Here is a 16648-nt window from a genome sequence, read left to right on the forward strand (position 1 = left end):
TCGTCTTGCTCTCTCTCTCTCTCGTCTTGCGCTCTCTCTCTCTCTCTCTCGTCTTGCTCTCTCTCTCTCTCGTCTTGCTCGCCCTCTCTCTTGCTCTCTCTCTCTCTCTCGTCTTGCTCGCCCTCTCTCTCTCTCTCTCGTCTTGCTCGCCCTCTCTCGTCTTGCTCGCCCTCTCTCTCTCTCGTCTTGCTCTCTCTCTCTCGTCTTGCTCGCCCTCTCTCTCTCTCGTCTTGCTCGCCCTCTCTCTCTCTCGTCTTTCTCTCTCTCTCTCGTCTTTTCTCTCTCTCTCTCTCTCTCGTCTTGCTCTCTCTCTCTCTCTCTCGTCTTGCTCTCTCTCTCTCTCTCTCTCTCGTCTTGCTCTCTCTCTCTCTCTCTCTCGTCTTGCTCTCTCTCTCTCGTCTCGCTCTCTCTCTCTCTCTCTCGTCTCGCTCTCTCTCTCTCTCTCTCGTCTTGCTCTCTCTCTCTCTCGTCTTGCTCTCTCTCTCTCTCGTCTTGCTCTCTCTCTCTCGTCTTGCTCTCTCTCTCTCTCGTCTTGCTCTCTCTCTCTCTCGTCTTGCTCTCTCTCTCTCTCTCTCGTCTTGCTCGCCCTCTCTCTCTCTCTCTCGTCTTGCTCGCCCTCTCTCGTCTTGCTCGCCCTCTCTCTCTCTCTCTCGTCTTGCTCGCCCTCTCTCTCTCTCGTCTTGCTCTCTCTCTCTCGTCTTGCTCGCCCTCTCTCTCTCTCTCTCTCTCGTCTTGCTCGCCCTCTCTCTCTCTCTCTCTCGTCTGCTCGCCCTCTCTCTCTCTCTCTCTCTCTCCGTTCTTGCTCGCCCTCTCTCTCTCTCTCTCTCTCTCGTCTTGCTCGCCCTCTCTCTCTCTCTCTCTCTCTCGTCTTGCTCGCCCTCTCTCTCTCTCTCTCTCTCTCGTCTTGCTCGCCCTCCTCTCTCTCTCTCTCCTCTCGTCTTTGCTCGCCCTCTCTCTCTCTCTCTCTCTCGTCTTGCTCGCCCTCTCTCTCTCTCTCGTCTTGCTCGCCCTCTCTCTCTCTCTCTCGTCTTGCTCGCCCTCTCTCTCTCTCTCTCGTCTTGCTCGCCCTCTCTCTCTCTCTCTCTCGTCTTGCTCGCCCTCTCTCTCTCTCTCTCGTCTTGCTCGCCCTCTCTCTCTCTCTCTCGTCTTGCTCGCCCTCTCTCTCTCTCTCTCTCGTCTTGCTCGCCCTCTCTCTCTCTCTCTCTCTCGTCTTGCTCGCCCTCTCTCTCTCTCTCGTCTTGCTCGCCCTCTCTCGTCTTGCTCGCCCTCTCTCTCTCTCGTCTTGCTCGCCCTCTCTCTCTCTCGTCTTGCTCTCTCTCTCTCGTCTTGCTCTCTCTCTCTCTCTCGTCTTGCTCTCTCTCTCTCTCTCGTCTTGCTCTCTCTCTCTCTCTCTCGTCTTGCTCTCTCTCTCTCTCTCTCTTGTCTTGCTCTCTCTCTCTCTCTCTCTCTCGTCTTGCTCTCTCTCTCTCGTCTTGCTCTCTCTCTCTCGTCTCGCTCTCTCTCTCTCTCTCGTCTCGCTCTCTCTCTCTCTCTCGTCTTGCTCTCTCTCTCTCTCGTCTTGCTCTCTCTCTCTCTCTCTCGTCTTGCTCTCTCTCTCTCTCTCGTCTTGCTCGCCCTCTCTCTCTCTCTCTCTCTCGTCTTGCTCGCCCTCTCTCGTCTTGCTCGCCCTCTCTCTCTCTCGTCTTGCTCTCTCTCTCTCGTCTTGCTCGCCCTCTCTCTCTCTCTCTCTCTCGTCTTGCTCGCCCTCTCTCTCTCTCTCTCGTCTTGCTCGCCCTCTCTCTCTCTCTCTCTCGTCTTGCTCGCCCTCTCTCTCTCTCTCTCGTCTTGCTCGCCCTCTCTCTCTCTCTCTCGTCTTGCTCGCCCTCTCTCTCTCATCTTGCTCGCCCTCTCTCTCTCTCTCTCGTCTTGCTCGCCCTCTCTCTCTCTCTCTCTCGTCTTGCTCGCCCTCTCTCTCTCTCTCGTCTTGCTCGCCCTCTCTCTCTCTCGTCTTGCTCGCCCTCTCTCGTCTTGCTCGCCCTCTCTCTCTCTCGTCTTGCTCGCCCTCTCTCGTCTTGCTCGCCCTCTCTCTCTCTCGTCTTGCTCGCCCTCTCTCTCTCTCGTCTTGCTCTCTCTCTCTCGTCTTGCTCTCTCTCTCTCTCTCTCGTCTTGCTCTCTCTCTCTCGTCTTGCTCTCTCTCTCTCGTCTTGCTCTCTCTCTCTCGTCTTGCTCTCTCTCTCTCTCTCTCGTCTTGCTCTCTCTCTCTCGTCTCGCTCTCTCTCTCTCGTCTCGCTCTCTCTCTCTCTCTCGTCTCGCTCTCTCTCTCTCTCTCGTCTTGCTCTCTCTCTCTCTCTCGTCTTGCTCTCTCTCTCTCTCTCGTCTTGCTCTCTCTCTCTCTCGTCTTGCTCTCTCTCTCTCTCTCGTCTTGCTCTCTCTCTCTCGTCTTGCTCTCTCTCTCTCTCTCTCGTCTTGCTCGCCCTCTCTCTCTCTCTCTCGTCTTGCTCGCCCTCTCTCGTCTTGCTCGCCCTCTCTCTCTCTCGTCTTGCTCTCTCTCTCGTCTTGCTCGCCCTCTCTCTCTCTCGTCTTGCTCGCCCTCTCTCTCTCGTCTTGCTCTCTCTCTCTCGTCTTGCTCTCTCTCTCTCTCTCTCTCTCTCTCGTCTTGCTCTCTCTCTCTCTCTCTCTCGTCTTGCGCTCTCTCTCTCTCTCGTCTTGCGCTCTCTCTCTCTCTCTCTCGTCTTGCTCTCTCTCTCTCGTCTTGCTCTCTCTCTCTCGTCTCGCTCTCTCTCTCTCGTCTTGCTCTCTCTCTCTCTCTCGTCTTGCTCTCTCTCTCTCGTCTTGCTCTCTCTCTCTCGTCTCGCTCTCTCTCTCTCTCTCGTCTCGCTCTCTCTCTCTCTCTCTCGTCTTGCTCTCTCTCTCTCTCGTCTTGCTCTCTCTCTCTCTCTCGTCTTGCTCTCTCTCTCTCTCTCGTCTTGCTCTCTCTCTCTCTCTCGTCTTGCTCTCTCTCTCTCTCTCGTCTTGCTCTCTCTCTCTCTCTCGTCTTGCTCTCTCTCTCTCTCTCTCGTCTTGCTCTCTCTCTCTCTCTCTCGTCTTGCTCTCTCTCTCTCTCTCTCGTCTTGCTCTCTCTCTCTCTCTCTCTCTCTCTCGTCTTGCTCTCTCTCTCTCTCTCTCTCTCTCTCGTCTTGCTCTCTCTCTCTCTCTCTCTCTCTCTCGTCTTGCTCGCTCTCTCTCTCTCTCTCTCGTCTTGCTCGCTCTCTCTCTCTCTCGTCTTGCTCTCTCTCTCTCTCTCTCTCTCTCTCGTCTTGCTCGCCCTCTCTCTCTCTCTCTCGTCTTGCTTGCCCTCTCTCTCGTCTTGCTCGCCATCTCTCTCTCTCTCTCTCTCTTTCTCTCTCTCGTCTTGCTCGCCATCTCTCTCTCTCTCTCTCTTCTTTGTTCTCATCTCTAGATTATTTATTAACGGTAATAAATACTTCGTTTTTTTTGCAGGGCATTGTGGGTAATCTCTCCAGTGGGAAATCTGCCTTGGTTCATCGATACCTCACAGGAACATATGTTCAAGAGGAGTCTCCCGAAGGTAGGGGTCTACCCGCTGTGCTGATAGAGAATAGAGAGTAATGGTCACCTGGTCATGTGGGAGGAGCACAGGGTAGAGAATAGAGAGTAATGGTCACCTGGTCATGTGGGAGGAGCACAGGGTAGAGAATAGAGAGTAATGGTCACCTGGTCATGTGGGAGGAGCACAGGGTAGAGAATAGAGAGTAATGGTCACCTTGTCATGTGGGAGGAGCACAGGATAGAGAATAGAGAGTAATGGTCACCTGGTCATGTGGGAGGAACACAGGATAGGGAATAGAGAGTAATGGCCACCTAGTGATGTGGGAGGAGCACAGGATAGAGAATAGAGAGTAATGGTCACCTTGTCATGTGGGAGGAGCACAGGATAGAGAATAGAGAGTAATGGTCACCTGGTCATGTGGGAGAAGCACAGGATAGAGAATAGAGAGTAATGGCCACCTGGTCATGTGGGAGGAGGAGCACAGGATAGAGAATAGAGAGTAATGATCACCTAGTAATGTGGGAGGAGCACAGGATAGAGAGTAATGGTCACCTGGTCATGTGGGAGGAGCACAGGATAGAGAATAGAGAGTAATGGTCACCTGGTCATGTGGGAGGAACAAAGGATAGAGAATAGAGAGTAATGGTCCTCTTGTCATGTGGGAGGAGCACAGGATAGAGAATAGAGAGTAATGGTCACCTGGTCATGTGGGAGGAGCACAGGATAGGGAATAGAGAGTAATGGTCACCTGGTCATGTGGGAGGAGCACAGGATAGAGAATAGAGAGTAATGGACACCTGGTCATGTGGGAGGAGCACAGGATAGAGAATAGAGAGTAATGGTCACCTGGTCATGTGGGAGGAGCACAGGATAGAGAATAGAGAGTAATGGTCATCTGGTCATGTGGGAGGAGCACAGGATAGGGAATAGAGAGTAATGGTCACCTGGCCATGTGGGAGGAGGAGCACAGGATAGAGAATAGAGAGTAATGGTCACCTGGTCATGTGGGAGGAGGAGCACAGGATAGAGAATAGAGAGTAATGGTCACCTGATCATGTGGGAGAAGCACAGGATAGAGAATAGAGAGTAATGGTCACCTGGTCATGTGGGAGGAGGAGCACAGGATAGAGAATAGAGAGTAATGGCCACCTGGCCATGTGGGAGGAGGATCACAGGATAGAGAATAGAGAGTAATGATCACCTAGTAATGTGGGAGGAGCACAGGATAGAGAGTAATGGTCACCTGGTCATGTGGGAGGAGCACAGGATAGAGAATAGAGAGTTATGGTCACCTGGTCATGTGGGAGGAGCACAGGATAGAGAATAGAGAGTAATGGTCACCTGGTCATGTGGGAGGAGCACAGGATAGAGAATAGAGAGTAATGGTCACCTGGTCATGTGGGAGGAGGATCACAGGATAGAGAATAAAGAGTAATGGTCACCTGGTAGGGCTGGGCGGTATACCGTGAAAATACCGATACCGTCTCTGGCGTCGGTAAACCGACCTCAACTGCGCCAGGACGGTATTTGCGGTATTTCAGTGCTGCACAGTGTGCTGTATGTGTCATAGCACTTGCCGTCCTGCCATGCCTGACAGAGCGCCCCCCAACGGCCCCTGCCCACCCGTCCCTCAGTGCGCCCTGCAATCCTGCACCAGCCTATAACCTCCCCACCCCCAGCCGGACAGGCGCTGACCCGCTCCACATACCTGGGAGTGAGCGGCCGGGGGTACATAAGCTGTATCTCCTCCCGGGTATCTGGATCGGATTAGCGCCTGTCCGGCTGGGAGAAGGAGATACAGCTTATTCCCCCCCCAGCTGCTCCCCCCCCCCCCTTCTGCCCAGATCCCCCCAGCTGCTCCCCCCCCATTCTGCCTAAATCCCCCCCCCAGCTGCTCCCCCCCCTTCTGCCCAGATCCCCCTAACTATTTCTTGTAATTCTATAATACATATGAATGCTCAGCTTAGCTGAGTGTGCATGAGTTATTAATGGAAAATCTGCATAGCTGTATACTTGTATATACATATCTTGTAGTGTGTGTGCATAAATACATAAATAATACTGCCACTACAGGACTTGCATATTTGAGTATACAGCTACGTAAACGCTACAGGATGTGTATATACAGGTATACAGCTATGTACACACTACAGAACATGTATATAAAAGGTATACAGCTATGTACACACTACAGAACATGTATATAAAAGGTATACAGCTATGTACACACTACCGGATGTATATATACTGGTATAGGGCTATGTACACAGTACAGGACATGTATACAGCTATGTTGCTGTATACCTGTATATAAACGTCCTGTAGTGTGTACATAGCTGTATATACAGATACTGTACTATGTACATAGCTGTATACCTGTGTATACATATCCTGTAATGGCTGTATACCTGTATATACACGTCCAGGTCTCTGCTGAGACCCCTAATAATGACAAATAATAATAAGGACAATAGCCTATATGGCCCAGCCTTGTGTTGCTGCTCAGTGAGTTACTTTTTTTTTTATACTCTTATTAAAAAAAATATCACCAGGTTTTCACGGTCAAGTGGGTGTGGCTTGCAAAAGGGGCGTGTCATAATTATCGCTCAGTTATCGTTACCGCGGCTATATGTACGATTAACCGCGATAATAATTTAGGCCAATATCGCCCAGCCCTATCACCTGGTCATGTGGGAGGAGCACAGGATAGAGAATAGAGAGTAATGGTCACCTGGTCATGTGGGAGAAGAACAGGATAGAGAATAGAGAGTAATGGTCACCTGGTCATGTGGGAGAAGAACAGGATAGAGAATAGAGAGTAATGGTCACCTGGTCATGTGGGAGAAGAACAGGATAGAGGGGCCTTTTAGGAATTTTTAACCCTTTGTCACTGAGGGGGTCTCATACGTTGTGTACATCTCCATCTTATTTTAGGAGGAAGATTTAAAAAGGAAATTGTGGTTGATGGACAGAGTTATCTCCTTCTGATCAGAGATGAGGGGGGACCCCCGGAGATGCAGGTGATTGCTACTTTCCTTTGTGTACAATTCTGTGCACGCTCGGTCTTTGTGTGTGTGTGTCTGTGTGCGCGAGTGCTCTGTCTTCCTGTGTGTGTGTGTGTGTGTGTCTGTGTGTGTGCGCGTGCTCTGTCTTCCTGTGTGTGTGTGTGTCTGTGTGTGTGCGCGTGCTCTGTCTTCCTGTGTGTGTGTGTGTGTGTCTGTGTGTGTGCGCGTGCTCTGTCTTCCTGTGTGTGTGTGTGTGTCTGTGTGTCTGTGTGTGTGCGCGTGCTCTGTCTTCCTGTGTGTGTGTGTGTCTGTGTGTGTGTCTGTGTGTGTGCGCGTGCTCTGTCTTCCTGTGTGTGTGTGTGTGTCTGTGTGTGTGTGCGCGTGCTCTGTCTTCCTGTGTGTGTGTGTCTGTGTGTGTGCGCGTGCTCTGTCTTCCTGTGTGTGTGTGTGTGCACATGCTCTGTCTTCGTGTGTGTGTGTGTCTGTGTGTGTGTGCGCGCGTGCCTTATGTGTGTGTGTGTGTGTGTCTGTGTTCGCGCGTGCTCTGTCTTCCTGTGTGCGCGTGCTCTGTCTTCCTGTGTGCGCGTGCTCTGTCTTCCTGTGTGCGCGTGCTCTGTCTTCCTGTGTGCGCGTGCTCTGTCTTCCTGTGTGCGCGTGCTCTGTCTTCCTGTGTGCGCGTGCTCTGTCTTCCTGTGTGCGCGTGCTCTGTCTTCCTGTGTGCGCGTGCTCTGTCTTCCTGTGTGCGCGTGCTCTGTCTTCCTGTGTGCGCGTGCTCTGTCTTCCTGTGTGCGCGTGCTCTGTCTTTGTGTGTGTGTGTGCGCGCGCTCTGTCTTCCTGTGTGTGTGTGTGTGTCTGTGTGCGCGCGTGCTCTGTCTTCCTGTGTGTGTGTGTGTGTGTCTGTGTGCGCGCGTGCTCTGTCTTCCTGTGTGTGTGTGTGTGTGTGTGTGTGTGTGTGTGTGTGTGTGTGCGTGCGTGCTCTGTCTTCGCGTGTGTGTGTGTGTGTGTGTGTGTGCGCGCGTGCGTGCTTTGTCTTCCTGTGTGTGTCTGTGTGCGCACGTGCTCTGTCTTCGTGTGTGTGTCTGTGTGCGCACGTGCTCTGTCATCGTGTGTGTGTGTGTGTGTGCGCGCGCGCGCGCGTGCTCTGTCTTCCTGTGTGTGTGTGTGTGTGTGTGTGTGTGTGTGTGCGCGTGCTCTGCCTTTGTGTGTGTGTGCGCGCGCTCTCTGTCTTCCTGTGTGTGTGTCTGTGTGCGCGCGTGCTGTGTGTCTGTGTGCGCGCGTGCTCTGTCTGCCTGTGTGTGAGTGTGTGCGCGTGCTCTGTCTTCCTGTGTGTCTGTGTGTGTGTGCGCGCGTGCTCTGTCTTCCTGTGTGTGTGTCTGTGTGCGCGCGTGCTCTGTCTGCCTGTGTGTGTGTGTGTGCGCGTGCTCTGTCTTCCTGTGTGTGTGTGTGTCTGTGTGTGTGTGCGCGCGTGCTCTGTCTTCCTGTGTGTGTGTTTGTGTGCGCGCGTGCTCTGTCTTCCTGTGTGTGTGTCTGTGTGCGCGCGTGCTCTGTCTTCGTGTGTGTCTGTGTGTGCGCGTGCTCTGTCTTCGTGTGTGTGCGCGCGCGTGTGTGCTCTGTCTTCCTGTGTGTGTGTGTCTGCGCGCGCGCGTGCTGTGTGCGTGTGTCTGTGTGCGCGCGTGCTTTGTCTTTGTGTGTGTGTCTGTGTGCTCTGTCTGTCTGTGTGTGTGTCTGTGTGTGTGTGCGCGTGCTCTGTCTTCCTGTGTGTGTCTGTCTGTGTGCGCGCGTGCTCTGTCTTCCTGTGTGTGTGTGCGCGTGCGCATGCTCTGTCTTTGTGTGTGTGTGTGTGTGCGCGCGCGTGCTCTGTCTTTGTGCGTGTGTGTGCGCGCGCGCGTGCTCTGTCTTCCTGTGTGTGTCTGTGCGCGCGCGTGCTGTGTGTGTCTGTGTGCGCGTGTGCTCTGTCTTCCTGTGTGTGTGTGTCTGTGTGCGCGCGTGCTGTGTGTGTGTGTCTGTGTGCGCGTGTGCTCTGTCTTCCTGTGTGTGTCTGTGTGCGCGTGCTCTGTCTTTGTGTGTGTCTGTGTGCGCGCGTGCTGTGTGTGTGAGTGTGTGTGTGTGTGTCTGTGTGCGCGCGTGCTCTTCCTGTGTGTGTGTCTCTGTGCGCGCGTGCTCTGTCTTCCTGTGTGTGTGTGTGGTGTCTGTGTGCGCGCGTGCTGTGTGTGTGTGTCTGTGTTCGCGCGTGCTCTGTCTTCCTGTGTGTGTGTGTGTGTGTGTGTGTGTGTGTCTGTGTGCGCGCGTGCTCTGTCTTCCTGTGTCTGTGTGTGTGTCTGTGTGCGCGCGTGCGTGCTGTGTGTGTCTGTGTTCGCGCGTGCTGTGTGTGTCTGTGTTCGCGCGTGCTCTGTCTTCCTGTGTGTGTGTGTGTGTGTCTGTGTGCGCGTGCTCTGTCTTCGTGTGTGTGTGTCTGTGTGCGCGCGCGTGGTGTGTGTGTCTGTGTCTGTGTGCGCGCGTGCTCTGTCTTCCTGTGTGTGTCTGTGTGCGCGCGCGTGCTCTGTCTTCGTGTGTGTGTGTGTGTGTGTGTGTCTGTGTGCGCGCGTGCTCTGTTTTCGTTTGTGTCTGTGTGCGCGCGTGGTGTGTGTGTGTGTGTGTGTGTGTGTGTCTGTGTGCGCGTGTGCTCTGTCTTCCTGTGTGTCTGTGTGCGTGCTGTGTGTGTGTGTGTGTCTGTGTGCGCGCGTGCTGTGTGTGTGTGTGTGTGTCTGTGTGCGCGCGTGCTGTGTGTGTGTGTGTGTGTGTGTCTGTGTGCGCGCGTGCTGTGTGTGTGTGTCTGTGTGTGTGTCTGTGTGTCTGTGTGCGCGCGTGCTGTGTGTGTCTGTGTGCGCACGTGCTCTGTCTTCTTGTGTGTGTGTGTCTGTGTGCGCACGTGCTCTGTCTTCTTGTGTGTGTCTGTGTGCGCGCGTGCTCTGTCTTCTTGTGTGTGTGTCTGTGTGCGCGCGTGCTCTGTCTTCCTGCGTGTGTGTGTCTGTGTGCGCGCGTGCTCTGTCTTCCTGCGTGTGTGTGTCTATGTGCGCGCGTGCTCTGTCTTCCTGTGTGTGTGTGTGTGTGTGTGTGTGCGCTCGCTATGAGATATGTGGACCTGTGGATATTTGGGTTTGACTGGTTAAAAACTTGTAAAAAATTACAATCCAGACTTTTAGCTGAACTTTTTCACAGACCTGAACCCCATTGCAGTTAGTAGGGACCTGATCCCCATTGCAGTTAGTAGGGACCTGATCCCGTTGCAGTTAGAAGGGACCTGAACCCCATTGCAGTTAGTAGGGACCTGACCCCACTGCAGTTAGTAGGGACCTGACCCCACTGCAGTTAGTAGGGACCTGACCCCACTGCAGTTAGTAGGGACCTGACCCCACTGCAGTTAGTAGGGACCTGACCCCACTGCAGTTAGTAGGGACCTGACCCCACTGCAGTTAGTAGGGACCTGACCCCACTGCAGTTAGTAGGGACCTGACCCCACTGCAGTTAGTAGGGACCTGACCCCACTGCAGTTAGTAGGGACCTGATCCCCATTGCAGTTAGTAGGGACCTGATCCTGTTGCAGTTAGTAGGGACCTGATCCCCATTGCAGTTAGTAGGAACCTGATCCTGTTGCAGTTAGTAGGGACCTGAACTCCATTGCAGTTAGTAGGGACCTGAACCCCATTGCAGTTGAAGGAGAAGTCTTGCGAAAATTTTTATTAAAGTATTGTATTGCCCCCAAATAAACATTATTATGGGAAATGCTTATAAAGGGCTTTTTTTCCCTGCACTTACTACTGCATCAAGGCTTCACTTCCTGGATAACATGGTGATGTCACTTCCTGGGTAACATGGTGATGTCACTTCCTAGATAACATGGTGTTGTCACTTCCTAGATAACACGGTGATGTCACTTCCCGGATAACATGGTGTTGTCACTTCCTAGATAACACGGTGATGTCACTTCCTAGATAACACGGTGTTGTCACTTCCTAGATAACACGGTGATGTCACTTCCTAGATAACACGGTGTTGTCACTTCCTAGATAACATGGTGATGTCGTTTCCTGGATAACACGGTGATGTCGTTTCCTGGATAACACGGTGATGTCGTTTCCTGGATAACACGGTGATGTCACTTCCCGGATAACACGGTGTTGTCACTTCCTAGATAACACGGTGTTGTCACTTCCTAGATAACACGGTGATGTCGCTTCCTAGATAACACGGTGATGTCGCTTCCTAGATAACACGGTGATGTCGTTTCCTGGATAACACGGTGATGTCGTTTCCTGGATAACACGGTGATGTCGTTTCCTGGATAACACGGTGATGTCGTTTCCTGGATAACACGGTGATGTCGTTTCCTGGATAACACGGTGATGTCGTTTCCTGGATAACACGGTGATGTCGTTTCCTGGATAACACGGTGATGTCGTTTCCTGGATAACACAGTGATGTCGTTTCCTGGATAACACGGTGATGTCGTTTCCTGGATAACACGGTGATGTCGTTTCCTGGATAACACGGTGATGTCGTTTCCTGGATAACACGGTGATGTCGTTTCCTGGATAACACGGTGATGTCGTTTCCTGGATAACACGGTGATGTCGTTTCCTGGATAACACGGTGATGTCGTTTCCTGGATAACACGGTGATGTCGTTTCCTGGATAACACGGTGATGTCGTTTCCTGGATAACACGGTGATGTCACTTCCTGGATAACATGGTGGCTGCTGGAGAGGGTGATGGCAGGGGGACACTGAGCATCTCTCTGCCATCATCCTCTCCAACAGCAACAGCCCTACAGCTCTGGGAGTCGTGACATCATTGTATTATCTAGGAAGTGACATCGCTGTGTTATCCAGAAAGTGACGTCTCCGTGTTATCCAGAAAGTGACGTCTCCGTGTTATCCGGGAAGTGACGTCTCCGTGTTATCCGGGAAGTGACGTCTCCATGTTATCCGGGAAGTGACGTCTCCGTGTTATCCGGGAAGTGACGTCTCCGTGTTATCCGGGAAGTGACGTCTCCGTGTTATCCGGGAAGTGACGTCTCCGTGTTATCCGGGAAGTGACGTCTCCGTGTTATCCGGGAAGTGACGTCTCCGTGTTATCCGGGAAGTGACGTCTCCGTGTTATCCGGGAAGTGACGTCTCCGTGTTAGCCGGGAAGTGACGTCTCCGTGTTAGCCGGGAAGTGACGTCTCCGTGTTATCCGGGAAGTGACGTCTCCGTGTTATCCGGGAAGTGACGTCTCCGTGTTATCCGGGAAGTGACGTCTCCGTGTTATCCGGGAAGTGACGTCTCCGTGTTATCCGGGAAGTGACGTCTCCGTGTTATCCGGGAAGTGACGTCTCCGTGTTATCCGGGAAGTGACGTCTCCGTGTTAGCCGGGAAGTGACGTCTCCGTGTTAGCCGGGAAGTGACGTCTCCGTGTTAGCCGGGAAGTGACGTCTCCGTGTTAGCCGGGAAGTGACGTCTCCGTGTTAGCCGGGAAGTGACGTCTCCGTGTTAGCCGGGAAGTGACGTCTCCGTGTTAGCCGGGAAGTGACGTCTCCGTGTTATCCGGGAAGTGACGTCTCCGTGTTAGCCGGGAAGTGACGTCTCCGTGTTAGCCGGGAAGTGACGTCTCCGTGTTAGCCGGGAAGTGACGTCTCCGTGTTAGCCGGGAAGTGACGTCTCCGTGTTAGCCGGGAAGTGACGTCTCCGTGTTAGCAGGGAAGTGACGTCTCCGTGTTAGCCGGGAAGTGACGTCTCCGTGTTAGCAGGGAAGTGACGTCTCCGTGTTAGCCGGGAAGTGACGTCTCCGTGTTATCCGGGAAGTGACGTCTCCGTGTTAGCCGGGAAGTGACGTCTCCGTGTTATCCGGGAAGTGACGTCTCCGTGTTATCCGGGAAGTGACGTCTCCGTGTTATCCGGGAAGTGACGTCTCCGTGTTATCCGGGAAGTGACGTCTCCGTGTTATCCGGGAAGTGACGTCTCCGTGTTAGCCGGGAAGTGACGTCTCCGTGTTAGCCGGGAAGTGACGTCTCCGTGTTTTCCGGGAAGTGACGTCTCCGTGTTAGCCGGGAAGTGACGTCTCCGTGTTATCCGGGAAGTGACGTCTCCGTGTTAGCAGGGAAGTGACGTCTCCGTGTTAGCCGGGAAGTGACGTCTCCGTGTTATCCGGGAAGTGACGTCTCCGTGTTATCCGGGAAGTGACGTCTCCGTGTTATCCGGGAAGTGACGTCTCCGTGTTATCCGGGAAGTGACGTCTCCGTGTTATCCGGGAAGTGACGTCTCCGTGTTATCCGGGAAGTGACGTCTCCGTGTTAGCCGGGAAGTTCAGGGAAAAAAGCCCTTTAAAAGCATTTCCTGTAATAAGTGTATATTGGGGATTTGTATAACTTTTTGGGGGGCAATATAATACTTTAAGGGGTAGTGCGGCGTTTAACAGTTATTCACTAAATAACACACATTACAAAGTTATACAACTGTGTAATACCCCCCTACCCCTTTAACCTCTTAAGGACGGGGCCAATTTTTGTTTTTGTGTTTTCGTTTTTTCCTCCTTGTGTATATAAGGCCATACATACATACATCCATACATACATCCATACATACATACATACATAGCACTTGCATTTTTACACCTAGAGACCCACATGAGCCCTTATCCTTATTTTTTGCGTCACTAATTGTACTTTGCAATGACGGCTGAATTTTACCATAAAGTCACTGCGAAACCGGAAAAAGTTCAAAGTGTGGTGAAATTGAACAAAAAAACGCATTTCTTTTATTTAGGAGGTTTTTGTTTTTACGCCATTCGCCCTGGGGTAAAACTGACTTGTTATATATGTTCCTCAAGTGGTTCCGATTACAACGATATATAACATGTATAACTTATATTGTATCTGATGTAAATAATACAAACCATTGTTACCAAATACACGTCCCTTACAACCGCTCCATTCCCGGCTTATAGCGCTTTTATCCTTTGCTCTATGGCGCTGTGTCAGGTGTTATATTTTGCGCCATGATCTGTTCTTTCTATCTGTACCTTGATTGCGCATATACGCATGATCGCTTTTTATTACAATTTTTCTGGATTTGATGCACAATTTTGCACTTTTTTGCGCTGACGCCGTTTACGATGTGAGATCAGGAATGTGATTAATTAATAGTTTGGGCGATTACGCACGCGGCGATACTAAATATGTTTATTTATTTACTTTTATTTAAAACCTGGGAAAAGGGGGGTGATTCTAACTTTTATTAGGGGAGGGGGCTTTTTATTGATAACACTTTTTTTTTTTTTTATATATATACTAGAAGCCCCTCTGGGGAATGCAGCCGAAAGCATCCGAGTACCGAGCCGGGATCAGCGCCATTTTTGCAGAGACCCCGGCCGGAGCAAGATGTGTGGATCGCTCCTCCGGGACAACGTCCACTCCCACTAGACACCAGCGACGGCTGTATACAGTGATCGGATGCAGCTGACAACTTTGACAGCTGCATCCGATTACTGAATTAGCGGGCACGGCGATCAGACCGTGCCCGCTAATAACCGCGGTCCCGAGCTACACCGCCGCACAGCCCCGCTCTGAACACCTCTTGCGGACGCATGATGTACGGATACGTCATGCGTTCTTAAGAGGTTAATAAAAATTTTCACTGGACTTCTCCTTTAATAGGGATCCCCATTGCAGTTAGTAGGGACCTGAACCCCATTGCAGTTAGTAGGGACCTGAACCCCATTGCAGTTAGTAGGGACCTGAACCCCATTGCAGTTAGTAGGGACCTGATCCCCATTGTAGTTAGTAGGGACCTGATCCCCATTGTAGTTAGTAGGGACCTGATCCCCATTGTAGTTAGTAGGGACCTGATCCCCATTGTAGTTAGTAGGGACCTGATCCCCATTGTAGTTAGTAGGGACCTGAACCCCATTGTAGTTGGTAGAGACCTGATCCCCATTGTAGTTAGTAGGGACCTGATCCCCATTGTAGTTAGTAGGGACCTGAACCCCATTGCAGTTGGTAGAGACCTGATCCCCATTGTAGTTAGTAGGGACCTGAACCCCATTGCAGTAAGTAGGGACCTGATCCCCATTGCAGTAAGTAGGGACCTGATCCCCATTGCAGTAAGTAGGGACCTGATCCCCATTGCAGTAAGTAGGGACCTGATCCCCATTGCAGTAAGTAGGGACCTGATCCCCATTGCAGTAAGTAGGGACCTGATCCCCATTGCAGTAAGTAGGGACCTGATCCCCATTGCAGTAAGTAGGGACCTGATCCCCATTGCAGTTAGTAGGGACCTGATCCCCATTGCAGTTAGTAGGGACCTAATCCCCATTGCAGTTAGTAGGGACCTGATTCCCATTAAAGTTAGTAGGGATCTTCCCCTAAACTATTAGAGATATTGGAGGTGAAGAAACTCTCTACTGCTGCCGCAGGATGACCTTAGAGTTATATCACGGAATGTTCTGCATATACATCTATATGGGACACTCCTACCCATACCGATCCCTACAGCTGGGAGAGGAAACCCCCTACCCAGACGTCACTTATACACATCCCTACAGCTGGGAGAGGAAACCCCCTACCCAGACGTCACTTATACACATCCCTACAGCTGGGAGAGGAAACCCCCTACCCAGACGTCACTTATACACATCCCTACAGCTGGGAGAGGAAACCCCCTACCCAGACGTCACTTATACACATCCCTACAGCTGGGAGAGGAAACCCCCTACCCAGACGTCACTTATACCGATCCCTACAGCTGGGAGAGGAAACCCCCTACCCAGACGTCACTTATACACATCCCTACAGCTGGGAGAGGAAACCCCCTACCCAGACATCACTTATACCGATCCCTACAGCTGGGAGAGGAAACCCCCTACCCAGACGTCACTTATACCCATCCCTACAGCTGGGAGAGGAAACCCCCTACCCAGACGTCACTGATACACATCCCTACAGCTGGGAGAGGAAACCCCCTACCCAGACATCACTGATACACATCCCTACAGCTGGGAGAGGAAACCCCCTACCCAGACGTCACTGATACACATCCCTACAGCTGGGAGAGGAAACCCCCTACCCAGACATCACTGATACACATCCCTACAGCTGGGAGAGGAAACCCCCTACCCAGACGTCACTTATACACATCCCTACAGCTGCGCCATGCCTGTGAGGGGGGGAAATCTCCTTTATCATGAATGGGTAACCTCCCACCTATACACATTCGGGGCTCCTCCGCATCCACTTCAGGTCTAATATCTATTCTATACCTTTATCTCCATGAAAAATTCCTACGACTCCCTTTACCATAGGAGAGAATTGGGGCAGATTTGGGTCCTCTAGAGGCTGATTTTGTGGAAGTAGGTTTGGGGTATGACCCCCTCAGTGGTGGGTGGGTGACATCGCTTATCCCAATCATATCTTCTGCACTGTGTGTATTTAACTCCCTCTTTCTTATGGTGGGGATCCGACCTGATGCACTGTGCCCCAGATGTCGGAGGGACGAGGGAGGGATCCTGCATGTTACTGGCCGGATGTGGCCGCCTCTAGTCATGAAGTGTTCTCCATACCTCTGGAACAATCTCCTTTGCTTTGTCTTCTGGGTTATGTGGAAGATTTAGATCTGACCAATCCTGGAATTCTTACTGGCCTGGATACTGTATATGGCAGCGCAGTCCTGGCGTGACCGAGCATTACCTCCTTACCTCTTATCTCCATTCACAGCCAAAGTAAACATTGCCAACCAGAAATCTGAAAAAAGGGAGGCTCAAAATGTGACACAATCTGGTCCCGATTGCTTCATAGAGTGGCGGTCATGGCTTTATAGAGCGGCGTTCATGGCTTTATAGAGTGGCGGTCATGGCTTTATAGAGTGGCGGTCATGGCTTTATAGAGCGGCGTTCATGGCTTCATAGAGTGGCGGTCGTGGCTTTATAGAGTGGCGGTCATGGCTTTATAGAGCGGCGTTCATGGCTTTATAGAGCGGCGTTCATGGCTTCATAGAGTGGCGGTCGTGGCTTTATAGAGTGGCGGTCGTGGCTTTATAGAGTGGCGGTCATGGCTTTATAGAGTGGCGGTCATGGCTTTATAGAGTGGCGGTCATGGCTTTAT

General features: G+C 51.9%; 1 protein-coding gene across 4 annotated transcripts in view; it reads left to right on the forward strand.

Moving 5' to 3' along the window:
• Positions 1-16648, forward strand: part of AGAP3 (ArfGAP with GTPase domain, ankyrin repeat and PH domain 3) — a 100214-nt gene that overhangs the window by 41035 nt on the left and 42531 nt on the right. For all 4 annotated transcript variants that reach the window (XM_069959591.1, XM_069959588.1, XM_069959589.1 and 1 more), the window contains exons 3-4: positions 3460-3547; positions 6464-6549. In XM_069959591.1, the coding sequence (XP_069815692.1) occupies positions 3460-3547; positions 6464-6549 (174 nt within the window). The remainder of the gene's footprint in view (positions 1-3459; positions 3548-6463; positions 6550-16648) is intronic.

The sequence above is a fragment of the Dendropsophus ebraccatus genome, chromosome 2 (assembly GCF_027789765.1).
Source record: "Dendropsophus ebraccatus isolate aDenEbr1 chromosome 2, aDenEbr1.pat, whole genome shotgun sequence".
Lineage (NCBI taxonomy): Eukaryota > Metazoa > Chordata > Amphibia > Anura > Hylidae > Dendropsophus > Dendropsophus ebraccatus.